General features: G+C 44.9%; 1 protein-coding gene across 6 annotated transcripts in view; it reads right to left on the bottom strand.

Moving 5' to 3' along the window:
• PUDP (pseudouridine 5'-phosphatase) overlaps window positions 1-14,706 on the bottom strand; it is a 377,730-nt gene that overhangs the window by 280,932 nt on the left and 82,092 nt on the right. Inside the window, exon 4 of one of the 6 annotated variants that reach the window (XM_054471287.2) lies at window positions 6,919-7,050. The exons of the other annotated variants lie outside the window; for them this stretch is intronic. Within the exon in view, the coding sequence (XP_054327262.1) occupies window positions 6,934-7,050 (117 nt within the window). The 3' untranslated portion in view covers window positions 6,919-6,933. Of the gene's footprint in view, window positions 1-6,918; window positions 7,051-14,706 lie in introns of those variants that run through there. 6 annotated transcript variants of the gene reach the window in all.

Here is a 14,706-nt window from a genome sequence, read left to right on the forward strand (position 1 = left end):
AAGCATTGTTGAAATGGAGCGCAGCTGTGTGGTGAGGCAAGATTCTCAGCTTAAAACTTTATTTTATTGGGATCATAACAATCTGTTCAATCAATAATTGAACATTCAGAGTGTGAGAGGCAATTGCAAAACTAAAAATCATGCTCTTAAAATATAAAACCACTTCAGAGCTGCTCCTGTTTTATGTACTGTGGTTTGAAAATTAAATGGTTAGAATCTTTTAAGTTAAAAATTCAGTTCCTGTGTGTGCTAGTGTGACGTGACAAATATGAGCACGAAAACGTAGTGTGCGTGCATGCTCTCTTTTGGATAATCGCGAAAATCCACTTTATTATTGGGATTACAGACACAACGCCATCCAAAACCTGTGGTCTCTTCATTCAGACACCCACATTGAAAATGGGGTGTTTCCTACTGGCAACTGCAAAGATATGGAACCAACCTAAGTGCCCATCCACCAATGAGCGGATAAAGAAAATGTGGCATATATACACCATGGAATACTACTCAGACATAAAAAGGAATGAAATAATGTCTTTTGCAGCAACATGGATGGAGCTGGAGGCCATTATTCTAAGTAACTCAGGAATGGAAATCCAAATATCGTATGCTCTCACTTATAAGTGGAATCTAAGCTATGAGGATGGGAAGCCATAAGAATTCTATATAATGCATTTTGGGGACTAGCGGGGTGAGGAAGAAAAGACTACATACTGGGTACAGTGCACACTGTTCGGGTGATGAGTGTGCTAAAATCTCAGAAATCACTGCTAAAGAACTTATCCATGTAACCAAAAGCCACCTGTACCCTATAGACTATTAAAATAAAAATTAAAATTAAAAAGGAAAAAAATGAAGTACTAAAAAAAATACATAAAATAAAATGGGGTGTTTGTACACTGCATTTATCAGTGAGCTCCTAAAGGTGCCACCACATTGACAATGTTACAGTAAGTTTCACATGAGGGCTCCCTCCAAAGGAGACACCCCACAGCCTGCTCCATAGTATAAACAAGCATAATCCACATGTGCTATTTTCATATCACCGACCCTCTCAGGAAGACATACACTTAGGAAGCTTCTTCCCTACATTCCTAGAATGGCGCACACTTCATGTGAAAACAGATTTACTGATGCTTTTTAACTGAGACTCTGCAGAGGCCCAGAGATCTGTAAGGGAAAGAGAGGTCCTTGCCATGGCGACCTATGCTGAGGAGTCTCGCCTGTTCTTCTCCACATGTGGCCTAGAACTCCACGAGTTGTTGAGGTAGGGCCTTTCAGCTCTCCACTCATCTCTTCTTTGTCTCCTTTGTCCCTCCGCATTTTTTTTTTTTTTTTTTTTTTTTTTGGTGAGATAGAGTCTTGCTCTCTCGCCCAGGCTGAAGTGCAGTGGTGCGATCTTGGCTCACTGCAGCCTCTGCCTCCCAAGTTCAAGCAATTCTCATGCCTCAGCCTCCCAAGTAGCTGGGACTACAGGCATGCACCACCAAGCCAGTTAATTTTTTTTTGTATTTTTCAGTAGAGACAGGGTTTCACGATGTTGGCCAGGCTGGTCTCCAACTCCTGGACTCAAGTGATCTGCCCGCCTTGGCCTCCCAAAGTGCTGGGATTACAGGTGTGTGCCACCACACCTGGCCCCCTTTGCCTTTCATTATGAAAATGTCCTCTTCGGCTCACCACCAGGTATATAGCAGCGACTCAATGCACTGGTGTCCCGGAAAGGGCTCACAGAAGCCTGATGCCAGGTCTGAAAGAGAAGCTCTGCATTCTTTGGCGTTTTCAGCAGAAAACACTGAAACACACACACAGTCTTAACTACTAGTGGTCTGTGCTGTAGCCAGCACGATGACTTTTTTCTTTTTCTCTCCCTCCCTTTTTCTTTCCATTACCCCATTCTTTCCTTCAATCTGGGGCTAAAATATCACATTAGCCAACTTACCCCACAGGGCTGAACCCTGGATTAAGTGAGTTAATCCATGTGACAGTGGAATGTGAATGCTACCTTACTTTCACAGAGGGAACTTGGTTGGCCCAGCTGTTTCGGTTTGCTTGGAACCGAAAGGTCGGCTGTGGGGCAGGATGTTCCGTGCTATACCCTGGACAGTCCCAGGCAAGCCACAGTAGTCCGTCCCAACACCTCCCTTCCTACAGCCTCTGACATCCCCTGGTTTCCTTCTCCTGTGAGACACTGGTCACCGTAGGACGCGGGAAGAAATGACTCCACTTAGACTGTCCAGGTTGGTTTTCTCTGTTATCTCATTCAGTGACTACCTGTTCATGATATTTCTGCCCTTGCCTTTTTAAAAGTTATGACTTGATCGTATTCTAAATGCCCTCCACTGTTTTTATCTGGGACCAGAGATAGGCACTTAAATGTCAAATGACATTTCGAAATATCCGTCACCTTCTCCGGGGATTCTGAAGCTTTGTGCAGGGTCCACCTGTGAAATGTGGACTGGGGTAGAGGAAGAGATGGATTATCCCCTGGGGTAACACTGCTTGGCTAAAGTTGTGAAAGCAGCTTTTATTCTCTATTTGCGTGAGGCTGCTTCCAAGGAGCAAGGCAGGTGTGTGGGACGGGAAATCAGTGGCTGACTGTGGCAGTTCCCAAAGAGATAATGGAAGGCACCCAATACACCTGCACTCACCTAAAGGGGGTCATATGGTTTTGCTGTGTCCCTACTCAAATCTCATCTTGAAATGTAGCTCCCAGAATCCCCACGTGTTGTGGGAGGGACCTGGTGGGAGACAATTGAATCACAGGGGCAGTTTTCCCCATACTGTTCTCATGGTAGTGAATAAGTCTCACAAGATCTGATGGTTTTATAAGGGGAAACCCCTTTCGCTTGGCTCTTATTCTCTCTCTTGCCTGCTGCCATGCAAGACATACCTTTCACCTTCTGCCATGATTGTGAGGCCTCCCCATCCATGTGGAACTGTGAGTCCATTAAACCTCTTTTTCTTTGTAATTTACCCAGTCTTGGGTATGTCTTTATCAGCAGCGTGAAAATGGACTAATACAGGGGGTCTGCAGTGGAGGGAAATGCAGGCCCCATGGTGTGCCTTCACACCTGAGAGATCTTTCCAAAGGCAGCCCCTGTTTAAAGGCAACTAAGTGAGGGCTGTGAGTGAGGAGGGAAACTTGCAAGTGTCTGCGGCACTGACAGCGGGAGCAGCTGACACCAGCTCTTGGAGACCTTTTTACTCTTTCTCATGGCTTTCACGTTTTGCTGGTTCCTCTGTGTTCAATTAATCTGTCCTCACCTATTTTTAAGAATAATCCAAAATGGCACTGACATCTGGAATATTACACACAACATGTAAGACAAATGTCATACATAAAGTAAGGGGGACTCGAATAAGCATGAAGAGTGGCAAAAAGTCAAGGTTGGTAACTGGTTGCTATCACAATCAATCACAATAAGGTGACACAGGCTGGGCACAGTGGCTCACACCTGTATTTTGGGAGGCCGAGGTGGGCGGATCACTTGAGGTCAGGAGTTCCACACCAGCCTGGCCAACATGGTAAAATCACATCGCTACCAAAAAATTAAAAAATTAGCCAAGCATGGTGGCGCATGCCTGTGGTCCCAGCTACTCTGGAAGCTAAGGCAGGAGAATGGCTTGAACCCAGGAGGTAGAGGTTGCAGTGAGTCAAGATCGTGCCACTGCATTCCAGACTGGGCCACAGAGTGAGACTCCGTCTCAAAAAAAAAGAGAAGGTGACATAATAAGCTTATGCAACAGAAGGGCCATTTGAAATATGTCCATGTGAGTAAGTAAAACCCTCAGTGTTCAAATGATTGAGGGGAAACCTAGGAAGACAGGCCAGTTGGTTTGGGTTTTCCAGCACAAGATCCTTGCAAAGTTAACTATTCTAAAAGGTCAAAAGTAAGTACAGCCTCTGATGTAAACAGCCATGGGTGATCTCAGCCCAAAACAAACAGCAATGGGATACATGACGCCCCTGGCACCTGAAACCCTCTTCTTCCTCCTCTCATGTGGCCGCTTTGCTAACAGCTGTCAGGAGATACCTTTCCCCGACATTTGCCGGACCCTTACACTTCATGTCCGCTAACGAGAATTCCATTTGATCAAGATGGAATTTGAAACCAGAACCTGAAGTTTCAAAAGCTGATAGAATAGTCAGCTGGAGGTGGTCGATGATGGAAACGTGCCAGGAAAACTCAACAGAACAGGAGTGGAGCAGAAGTGAATGTTTACAGGAAAACAGCCTGTAACACCAGGCATTGCTTGCACACAAAATTTAAAGAAAGTCCCAGACACAGGACAAAGAGAAGACATCAAACACGAGTCCTGAGAAGAAACCCCCTGGTGCTAGGCCCAGATGGCACCTGCACCACACACACAGCCTGCACGTGGGAAATGATTCGGGGTCACACCACAGCATCTGGAAGTTTGGGTTTTGTTGGTTTGGTTTTTTTCCCCTAGAAACAGTAGAATTACAAAGCAGAACAACTACTGTGTCCTGAAGCACCTATTAAAAATGTCCCAAAAGGTTTATTTATTTCCATTTTTTTTGTTGTTTTTTGAGACATAATCTGGCTCTGTCACCCAGGCTGGAGTGCAATGGCAAGATCTTAGCTCACTGCAACCTCCACCTCCCGGGTTCAAGCAATTCTCCTGCCTCAGCCTCTCGAGTAGCTGGGATTACAGGCGTGCACCACCACACCCGGCTAATTTTTTTTGTATTTTTAATAGAGATGGGGTTTCGCCATGTTGGCCAGGCTGGTCTTGAACTCTTGACCTCAACTGATCCACCCGTCTCGGCCTCTCAGAGTGCTGGGATTAGAGGCGTGACCCACTGTGCCCAGCCCCAAAAGATTTTTATGTCGTCTTTAGACTTCATTACACCCAAAGATCTAATGCACTTGTAAACAGGACCACACCTACAAGAAAAGTACCCGGTATCTAAAAGCCTAACCATTTAAAGAATTTTCACAGCATGGTTGTCTATCTACTGAAACTTAAGGATTTAAGAATAAATCCTTAAAAGCTATCTTGGAACAACTGTGTCTGGTAATCACAGGACTTAAGCGTCAAAAAAAGAAAGAAGAATATAAGCTAAATACAGTTTATATCTTGCACAAATAAAATTAAGGAGGAAGTATGTTTTTTATTTTCGAAGGCAGAAATACCTCAACAGAGTTTCCGTCTGCCACACCCAGCTACAGCAAAAGGAGGTTCACCCTGACTGAACTTGGCTCTCATGCTTCCTTTTAAGCACCTCATCTTTTCACTTAGGGAGTAGCCCTTCCTGTCCCACCATGACTGACCGATTACACTTGACCTAAAACTCATTCATACCACCACCCATACAGTGAATCATGGATTTGTATGTTTGCATCTGTAGAAAGAAACTTCTCTCTCTAAGCCAAGGGACTTCAGCCTCTGCAAGTGGGGAGTGGAGGCAGACTGACTTTTCTCTGCATGGACTTGGTGGGTTGCTCCTCTGAAGGTGGTGGCCAGGGACAGGGAAGGTGGAAGTGCCCACGGCTCCCTTCTCTTTTCTAGCAGGGCTCCTGCACCTTCAGTGAAGCCGGAGAACTGGGGTTTGGTCCAGGGGATAGTGCTGGCACCTGCACATGCTCCCGGTAGGCCTGCGGCCTCCTGAAATCTCCCTCCTTCACCCCACATATCATCTCTGTGTCAGGACATGCACAAGGATGTGTGTGTACGCATGCATATTCTAGATGATTTTAATTAATTTTGTGATCATTTTGTAGTGTATTTAGTGGAACTTCTAAGGCTGACTTCCACATCTTCAAGGAAGTATCTGGTCAAGAATATTCTTGACGCAGCTTGTACCGATGCTTACATATCGGCTGTAACTAGGCAGGGCCCGGTTTTCACGCACCTTCCCAGGATGCCATGGCAAATCGTGAGCACTGATGAACGTCTGCTAAATTAGTGAAGACGGTGGAGGTGTCCTGGTACAGGACTTAGAGCCACAAAGGGGCCATGGAAAGTCAGCGCTAGGGAATAGACAGAGCAAATGTAGCATCTCCTCTGCTTAGGGCAAGGGAAGTTCAGAGGCAAGCTGGAGGTCATGCAGTCAGGCGGAAGACAGAACTCTTGAATAGAATCCAGGTCTGCAGAATCCAATGTTCTTTTCACTCTACCCAGCTGAAGGCTAAAATATATCTGATTTCCATCTCCAGGCAAGGAGATGAGCTTAATTAAACTGTAGCTTGAGGGATTTAATTTAGGGAGCATGACATTTCCAACGACAAGGGAGGTGAAGCACCTTGGCGGCTTATCACTTGGCAGTGACGAACTGACTTCTCCAACGATGTTGAAGTGCAGCAGCGACCTTTGGATGGTCTCTGTCCAGGGGACTTAAAAAGTCCTTGTACTTTAATTTCTTAAAGACAAATATCATATAGCTTAAAAGTTCCATTTTATAACTAGCAAGTTGCATGTAAGAGTATCTTTGTCTGACAGCAGCAGGGTGTCTTAGTCCCTTCAGGTTACTGTAAGGAAATACCACAGACTGGGTGGCTTAAACCCCAGACAGGGATTTCCCATAGGTCTGGGGCCAGGTGGTGTGAGATCAGGGAGCCAGCGTGGTCTCTGGCTCCCTGGTCTCCTCCTAATGCATTACACTGGGGGTGAGGATTTCAGCATCTGAGTTGGGGGAGGGAAACAGTCCAAACACAAGGGCAATGAATAAAAATGGATGGGATTACAGGAAAACCTGAGAAGCAATAGGGAGCTGGATGATACCTGGGATGTTAAGCCTGATGGAGAAGCTGATTCTCACGTTTCTGATGTGGTGGGTCTTGGGGCCGCCATTCTGGTGGCAGGAAGGAGAGGTAGCTTTTTTGACAAGTTGGGTTTGAGGCCATCGTGGGACACCCAAGTAGAAGGCTCGGGGTCTCCATGCGCTGTGGCTGTGAGCTGGAGATGCGGTCAGGTGTCATCAGAGCAGAGAAGCAGCTGATTAGACAGAAGGAGGAGCGCTGAGAAGGGACTCCGGCAGCCCTGGCATTTCTGTGGGGTGAGCAGACGAGGTCTATGGATGGAGCTCTAGGTAGTTTGGGCAGGAAGGGAACACAGTAGGAGGCAGTGTCAGGAGCTAGGTTAGGTTTTCAAGAGGGAAGGAGAAGGGCCCGCGGCTTGTGATGCTCTCGCGTTCCTCCCCAGCTCTCACTTCCTGGTGATGCTTCCACCTTTGGCTCCTCCCTGCTGCAAATCCCCATCCCTGTGGCACTTGCCCACCATTTCTTCTCAGCAGCTGGGATCAACAGCACGTCCCATCGGGAAGCAGACAGAACGGTCACGGCAGGGAAGGAGCCAGCCCCTTTCCAATCCTGCACACTGGGACCTCCTCCAGGCCACAGGCAGAGTGCTGCCCATGCCTACTTGGGATCACATTTCGTAACAGATTTTACCTTTTAAACTATGATGTGTCTGTTTTAAATTATGTGCCTCACTGGAACTAGTGAGCTTTCCAAATATTACTATATCATCTCTAAGGAATAAAGCTTTCCCTTTTGCTTAGTGAAATACAACATTTGGAAGGAAGTCACTGAAGGGTACTTTCAGGGCTCCCAGAAGCGGTCCTGGAATTACATGGAAGCACAGAAAGTACAGCAGCTGCTCACAACTATTCATCAATTATAAAGCCATGTATGATCTGAATCTCATCACCAAAACCAGGCTTTTTCCTAGGAGGTTTTTTCCTATGCATTAATTTTGTAATATTAAGTTCAATTTTCACATGGTGAGACAACAAAACTTCAAGGGGGCCTTAAACTTTGTTTTTAATTTTGATTGGCAGTGCTCACATCTAAGGTTTAAGTTCTGTTTGACTTCATGTTCCTTGTCAGATAATGATCTGTAAATAAGTATCACAATGTTGTCATGTTGGATACATATACACTATTAGATGTTTGTTTAAACACGAAATTTTTAAGTACTGCTGTCAAAATGACTGCTGAGGTATGCGTGTATTTTGTTATTAATTAGTACTTTTGTTTATATTATTCATCAATCCATCCATCTGTCCATCCATCCCTATTTATCAATCTATCCATCCCTCCCTTCCTCCTGCTCTCCCTTCCTTCATCCAAACATCCACCTACCTACTAGTAAGCTACATACGGTGCTGCATTCCTCTAAGTAATAATGCTGAGGTGGAGGTCAGTATCCCTTGTGCACCGCAGAGCTACTGTTTTACTGAATCGATAGTGCTCTGAAAATCAAACTATAAAACCATTATTGATATAAACATGTTTATAACAAAACCCTTTAGAGTTACAAGCTAGGTAAATGAATGAACTACACCCCTAAATTGATTCCTTTGAAAAAGGTATTGAATGACTTGGTTGGGGGGTGGGCAGGAAAGCTTCCTAACGAATTCTCTCTGTGTCATTTTATTCAATAAAAGTACATTACAGGCACTCTTAGCATGCATATTAAAGTGTATGTATGTAAATTAAGTGGTGAGCAAAAGACTTCAAGACAGCTCAAAAAACCTTCCTGATTTCCTCTTTTAATGGTACAGATGCTGTGTCCACCAATCTGTCAGAAACCAGTGAAAACCCAGCAAGGCCCTGAAAGGTGCTGACTGTCTTAGAGTCAAAAACAAACCGCAAGTTTCTAGATGGTCACTAGAATCATTTTCTTTTTCCACATCCTCTGAGTAAAACGTGAAATCAATTCATTTTCCGTAGCCTTCTGCATGAGACTCATGATCCGCAAGTGTGACGGGAGGCCTCTATCAGTTTTTTGTGTTTAGAGGGACACTATGACTTCAGACAGACTGGGGAAGATTAGCCATGTACAGGATTAAAATGCCCTAACCTGTAGAGCAGCAAGTTGTGTTTATTTTCAACAGCACTTTCGTTATGGAAAAACCACATTTAGGTGTCTTAGATGAGACTTGCTTGTGGTATGCTTGCTGTAAAATATGACTCCACACATTGTCAGGACAGCAAAAGCACAGCGATGTTTTGCCTGCTTTTGAGAGACGCTACGGAGGGGGCTTCCCCAAACAGGATTATCACGGCATAAAGAGAGTGCTTTGCTGGCCTGTGTGAGTGATTTTTCCATGTCATCTCCAAATGTGCCATGTAGAAGAAGCTGCCATTTATAATGGGAACTGATAAACACAGAGAAAAAAGCCTAAGGAATTCATTGGACCTGGAGGGGATTAAAAGACTTCGTGGTTAAATGAGCTGGTGGATGAGCCAACGAGCTGTCTGTGTGGTGAGCACGTGGCAGCTGGCAATGCAGAGGCCTCTCTTCGGTCCTTTTCATCCTGACACCCATTGTGCATGGCCCAGCAACCTACTCAACAGGGGATGAGAGGCCTACAAAGCCAATGCCCTTCAGGATGGATTTATTTTCTGGTTTTCACAGGGATGCCCTCAATTCTCCTTCCTGCAAATATAATAACTGCTGACTCCTGAAATAAAAGCCGGTGTTTATAGCTGTGGTTGCAAAGTCAGTGTTTCCAAAACAAAGATGTGTTGCAGTACCAGGTGAGGCTTACATTGTTTTCACTGGCCTGCCATACCCATATTAACGTTCAATTCTAAACTGTCTAGTAGTAGAATGTTCATGGGGTAAGGGGTTTCTAGAATGTTCTGTGACATAGCAGTCCAGAGAAATTTTCCAGAAAAAGGAGATTCCTCCCATTAAATGAGGAACTGGGGACCTGCCATGTACAATTAGCACAGAAATGTTTCCAGAAGTGCTGTCATGGATAACTCTGTAGTTGAAACTTCACTGAGGCCTCTCAGGCATGGACACCTATCTTCAGAGCAAATCAATGAAGGTCCCGCAAAGCAGCACTCCGAGGAATCTATTTTGGGGAAGTTTTCGCAAAGAGTAGCCGAATGTGGCATGACTCACGTCAATGCAAATGCAATTCATTTGCCTTGTTTTCTTGAACTATTCTGAATCTTACCTGTAAATAATGACAGATGAGGCAGATTTCACCTTAAATGCCTATCCTCTTGCAGGAATGGTTGCTTACATGGCATTGAGGCTATTGCTTAATTCAGAACTGAAGGGACCAGCTCTGTGAGGGCACCCTCCCTAGGCCCCTCGGCAATGGGCTCTGCTGACCACTCATGACAAAATGGCGCCCGGGGCACCTGTGAGGGCAACACAGGGCCTGGTCCATCCCTCTCTCCTTTCCTTTAGATAGAGACGGGCGTGAGCATATTCTCAATCCTGGAAAACAGAGGTGGAAGGCATCTTGCCTTCCTTTCTCTAACCTGAGATGCCGATGGAGCCTAGGCTAGAAGACTGACCTGGCTGTAGGGGCTAGAGAAGAGCGAGAATGTGCTGGATGTGGGGCCTGGCCTGAGGGTGGAAATTACTGGGGCTACTGACACAGTACTTGTCTGATACTGTGTATGACTAACTCAGTGTTTCTCAACCATTTCATTCATGATCACCCCCAAAAAAGCTTTTCCAGTTATCGTCCCCCAACAGTCTATCCCCATAACATGTTATAATAACACAGACGCACTATATTTTTCTGTATGTGTATTGGTGCTTGATACGTTAAAAAAAAGTAAGGTTTCATTTTCACCTCCCCAAAGCCAATTTTTATACCTTGGGACAAAATGCATGGACTATTCTATTCAATTTTACTCAGTTGAACAGTTTTTGGAGAACCTACTGAAATCACTCTCAGGGAAGGGTCCCACTGACCCAGGAGAAGAAGGCTTCACAGAGTAGAGAAGTAGCTGAAGATTTCAGAGAAAAACACTCTCACTACAGAGAATAATACCCCCACCCCCACCCCCACTGCCCGGAAGATCACAAATGAACTGTAACCTTCCAAAGTCAACACACAACATTTCATAACTATGATGTACTTGGGGAGCTGTTCAATTGCATGGAATAATTCATATATTGAAGAATGTGGAGAACAAACAAATGAATCTCTGACAAATAACACTATTCCAGGTAGCAGTCTTCAAATATGCCCTCCCACCAACTTCAAATTTTATAAATGAATGAATCAATGATACCCAGTGCTTGGCAGATGGGACATGCTCCGTCGCTATCAGCTATTATTATGATAATGGTGATCCATTCTGTAGACGTTACAAAAAGTTCACTATGAAGTTTAAAATTACTCAAGCTTGTGTTGGGACTGGGACTAGCACCTTATATTCTAGTGACTATGCCACTAAATATCTCAATTACTAGCCAGGATATTGATAAACTGCAAATTAATGGCATTTGTTTCTTCCTGTTTTTTTGTGAGATTCATCAGAAATGCATATTTATATTAGAAGCTGGGCTTTAATCAATAGCTATCAGCAATTCAAGCATGTTAGACACATTTTGAGGAAATTAACACCTGCATAAAGTACTGTCTTGGGCAGGCAGAAGACAGAAAGCAGAGCAGACAGCTCTCCGGCCTCCCTGGAGTTCATGGTCTCCAAGGCAGGAAACATGCACTGGGGAATCCCTGCTAATAAAAGCCCGCTGTGGGGAGCCCTGTTTGAGGCATACAGTCCTCTGGAGCAGGGACAGCAGTCCATTCACCAGGATTTGGAAGATGGATTTGAAGGAGTGGGTTTAGGGAAGATGACTCAGGGATGTCTGGTCAGAGGCAGGTCATGAAAGACAGGCATAATCGCACATGATGTATGTAGCCACTGGGAAATGGAAGATGTGTGTGGGGTGAGAAATGCAGGCAGAGGGAAGAGCTTAGCAGAGACAGTTACTGGCTGCACTCCAGTGCGGAGAGGCTTGTCGGGATGAGATGCACATGCAGAAAAATAAACATTGTACTGGCGGCAGGCAGAAGACAAGGCCCCAAAAGGAAACCAGAAGTAATGAGTGATGTAGGGAGCAAGGGGTCAGGCTGAGAGGTCTGTGCTTTACGAGGTGGGTGGGGAGGGAAGCTGGGGAGGGTGAGACGAGGTCAGAGCAGGGCAACTGGTCATATCAGTGTTTTAGAAACATCAAAGAAGCAAAACCACTGATTTACCAAGAAACTCTGACCATTGTTAAAGGCAGTGCCCCCCTACCCTAGCAGTATTATGTCTAGTAAGATTATTCGACAGCATGACTGCTTAATTTTTTTTTTTTTTTTTTTGGAAATCCAAAATACAACTCATCCACTGAAATACCTGGCTTAGTGTCAAATGTTTTATTCCGCAATGGTGGCTTAATTCAGATGGGTTGGTTACATGCTACCTGCTATTAAGATGGCCTCATGCAAATTGTCATTCTTTGAAACTGCTGGTATGTGGAGATTGCACAACTTCATGTACAAATGCACACGGAACCAGAGAAACCACTTAGCAGCTACACTGGTACAACACCACCATACAAATGAATTACAAAGCAGCCCTCAAGAGACGTTACACACGTGATAACAAGTAGTCACTGCTGGCCTGTCATTTTAGCAATTTATAGTTTGCTTGATATATGTGTCTGTGTGTAAGAATCTAAAGAATGAGAAAAAATTAACTGCATAGTGATTCATTTATCAGGAGTCATACTGAATAAAATGGAACAAAAACATCACAAACAGGTACAGCATGGAGATTCTGCTGGGTTAATGGTCTTTGTAATTGCAAAGGAAAATGATGTTACTATCACTTTTGGGTGTTCAATTCAGCTTATCTGAAGGGGCTGGAAAAAGATCAAGTAATTACTAACCATACTTGACTTTGAAATGCATTCACACACCTATCCAGTTGATGTGGGGAGAAGAGAGTGTAGGAGGTACCGTGCTTCCTATCTAGGGAGATAAAGTCTCCCCTTTCATTCCATTAGCCATGGGAATACCAGATAATTATGTTTTTTAAATACTACAAGTATAATATTGTTTGTTTGTTTTTTGTTTTTAAGACAGGGTCTCACTCTGTCGCCCAGGCTCGGGTGCAGTGGTGCAATCACGGCTCACTGCAGCCTTGACACCCCCAGGCTCAGGTGACCTTCCCACCTCTGCCTCCCAAGTAACTGGGACTACAGGAAAGCACCACCATGCCTGGCTAATTTCTTTTTGTAGTTTTTGTAGAGATGGGGTTTCGCCCTTTGCCCGGGCTAGTCTTGAACTCCTGGGCTGTAGCAATCAAGCTACCTTGGCCTCGCTAAGTGCTGGGATTTCAGGCGTGAGCCACTGCACCCAGCTAATATTGTTAGATATGTATTCATAAGCCTATGAACTATTGCATAGTCCACTTCTAAATGACAACTACAAAAATCTATGAATGGCTGTGTAATTCATCCTATAATCATGACGACTGTTTACTACAGTCGTTATTTTGAGCATATATATGTTAAGAGAAAAACAGTACGTATTCAACATTTCTCTTTATGTTGGGACATGCACTGGCACTTCCTTCTCATAAAAAGAATAGAACGTGAACAGAAGGCTCTTACAAGATGGAAGAGCCCACTCTCTGGTCATGGGGTCACTTATGGGACAAGTACAAAGATTAAAACCAGCACACACTGCCAAAAACTATCAAAGATAGGCAAGCTGTTGATCTGCATTTATTGGATGTCTACTGAATAAATAATGAAGGCATTCTACATTCCGAGGTCGTGAACAGCCCATATTCCCACTTGGGAACACAACCAGAAACAGTAGTTCCTAGTCATTTCATTGTTCAGGTGTGGTTTCTCAGTATTAATACAGGGAGGTGGGGAAGAGGAAAGGAAGATGTGGGGGTAAAGGGAAAGATTGCCCCCCTCCTCGCTCCTATTTAGGAATAAATCAGGTGGGAGATGTGCTTCCGTAACCAGCTGGACAGAGTCTGTGTCCCTGAGAGGTGCCCAGAGGGTCCCAGTTTGCACCAACCTCTCCTGAGTCATGCTGGAACCTTCTTTCTAGAGAGCTGTGTTTGGAGAACGGCACACAGAGCCCCTTGACTCCTGGGCCTCCAGCATCTCCCAGGAAGACCTCCAACAGTATGTGATTAAACTATAGACATGCAGCTCAAATAATACTCTGGATGAGCCACAGAACATGTCTTCTTTTCTACAGAAAACGTATTTTCTTAACCCTTGAATAAGCTAGGGCATTAGAATAAAAATGTACTTATTCAGTGAGCAATTTAATGGTTGGATGTTTTCAAGAAAACTAGTCCCTCCCTCATTTTTTTTTCCTTTTCAACAGAATCAAAGATGCTGTTCTGCTAGTGCAAATTTCTTAGGAAAAGATAAATGTGTGAATAACACCATACCCCTCACAGCACGTGGCACTGATCTCTGGAGGCTGACATTCTGCAGAATCAAATACTGAAGGGAGCAGCCTTGTCCACTTATGGTTCAACAAGGGTCCCTGTTGCTGTGCAATGCTCATCTCACAAAATGACCCCACTTCCCCCGCCATTTGGCTGTCATTTCTTCAAAGCACACACACCCTGCCTGATCCCTTGGGCGCCGGACTTTGGGCAGTTCCAGGCCAGCTCCTAAATCCTTGCCTGGCCGCCTGGGAGGCTGGAGCCCATTTTCCAATGACCTTGCTAAATGAACTGCGAATCTGCTTTTGCTGAAGAAACGCACCCTTCTAATGAGGCCAGAGGGAAGCAACTCTGGTGGCACCATTCTGCCAAAGGTCACCCTGAGCATGGGCGCACAGCTGTGCCACCGCTTAGTTACCAGGTCTCACGATTCCCATACCAGGTCCGGCTCCGCGGGGAGACTTCCTGAGGCCTGCCGGCATAACATTCATAGGTATTGATGCCCGCACTG

This window comes from Pongo pygmaeus, chromosome X (assembly GCF_028885625.2).
Source record: "Pongo pygmaeus isolate AG05252 chromosome X, NHGRI_mPonPyg2-v2.0_pri, whole genome shotgun sequence".
Classification (NCBI taxonomy): Eukaryota; Metazoa; Chordata; class Mammalia; order Primates; family Hominidae; genus Pongo; species Pongo pygmaeus.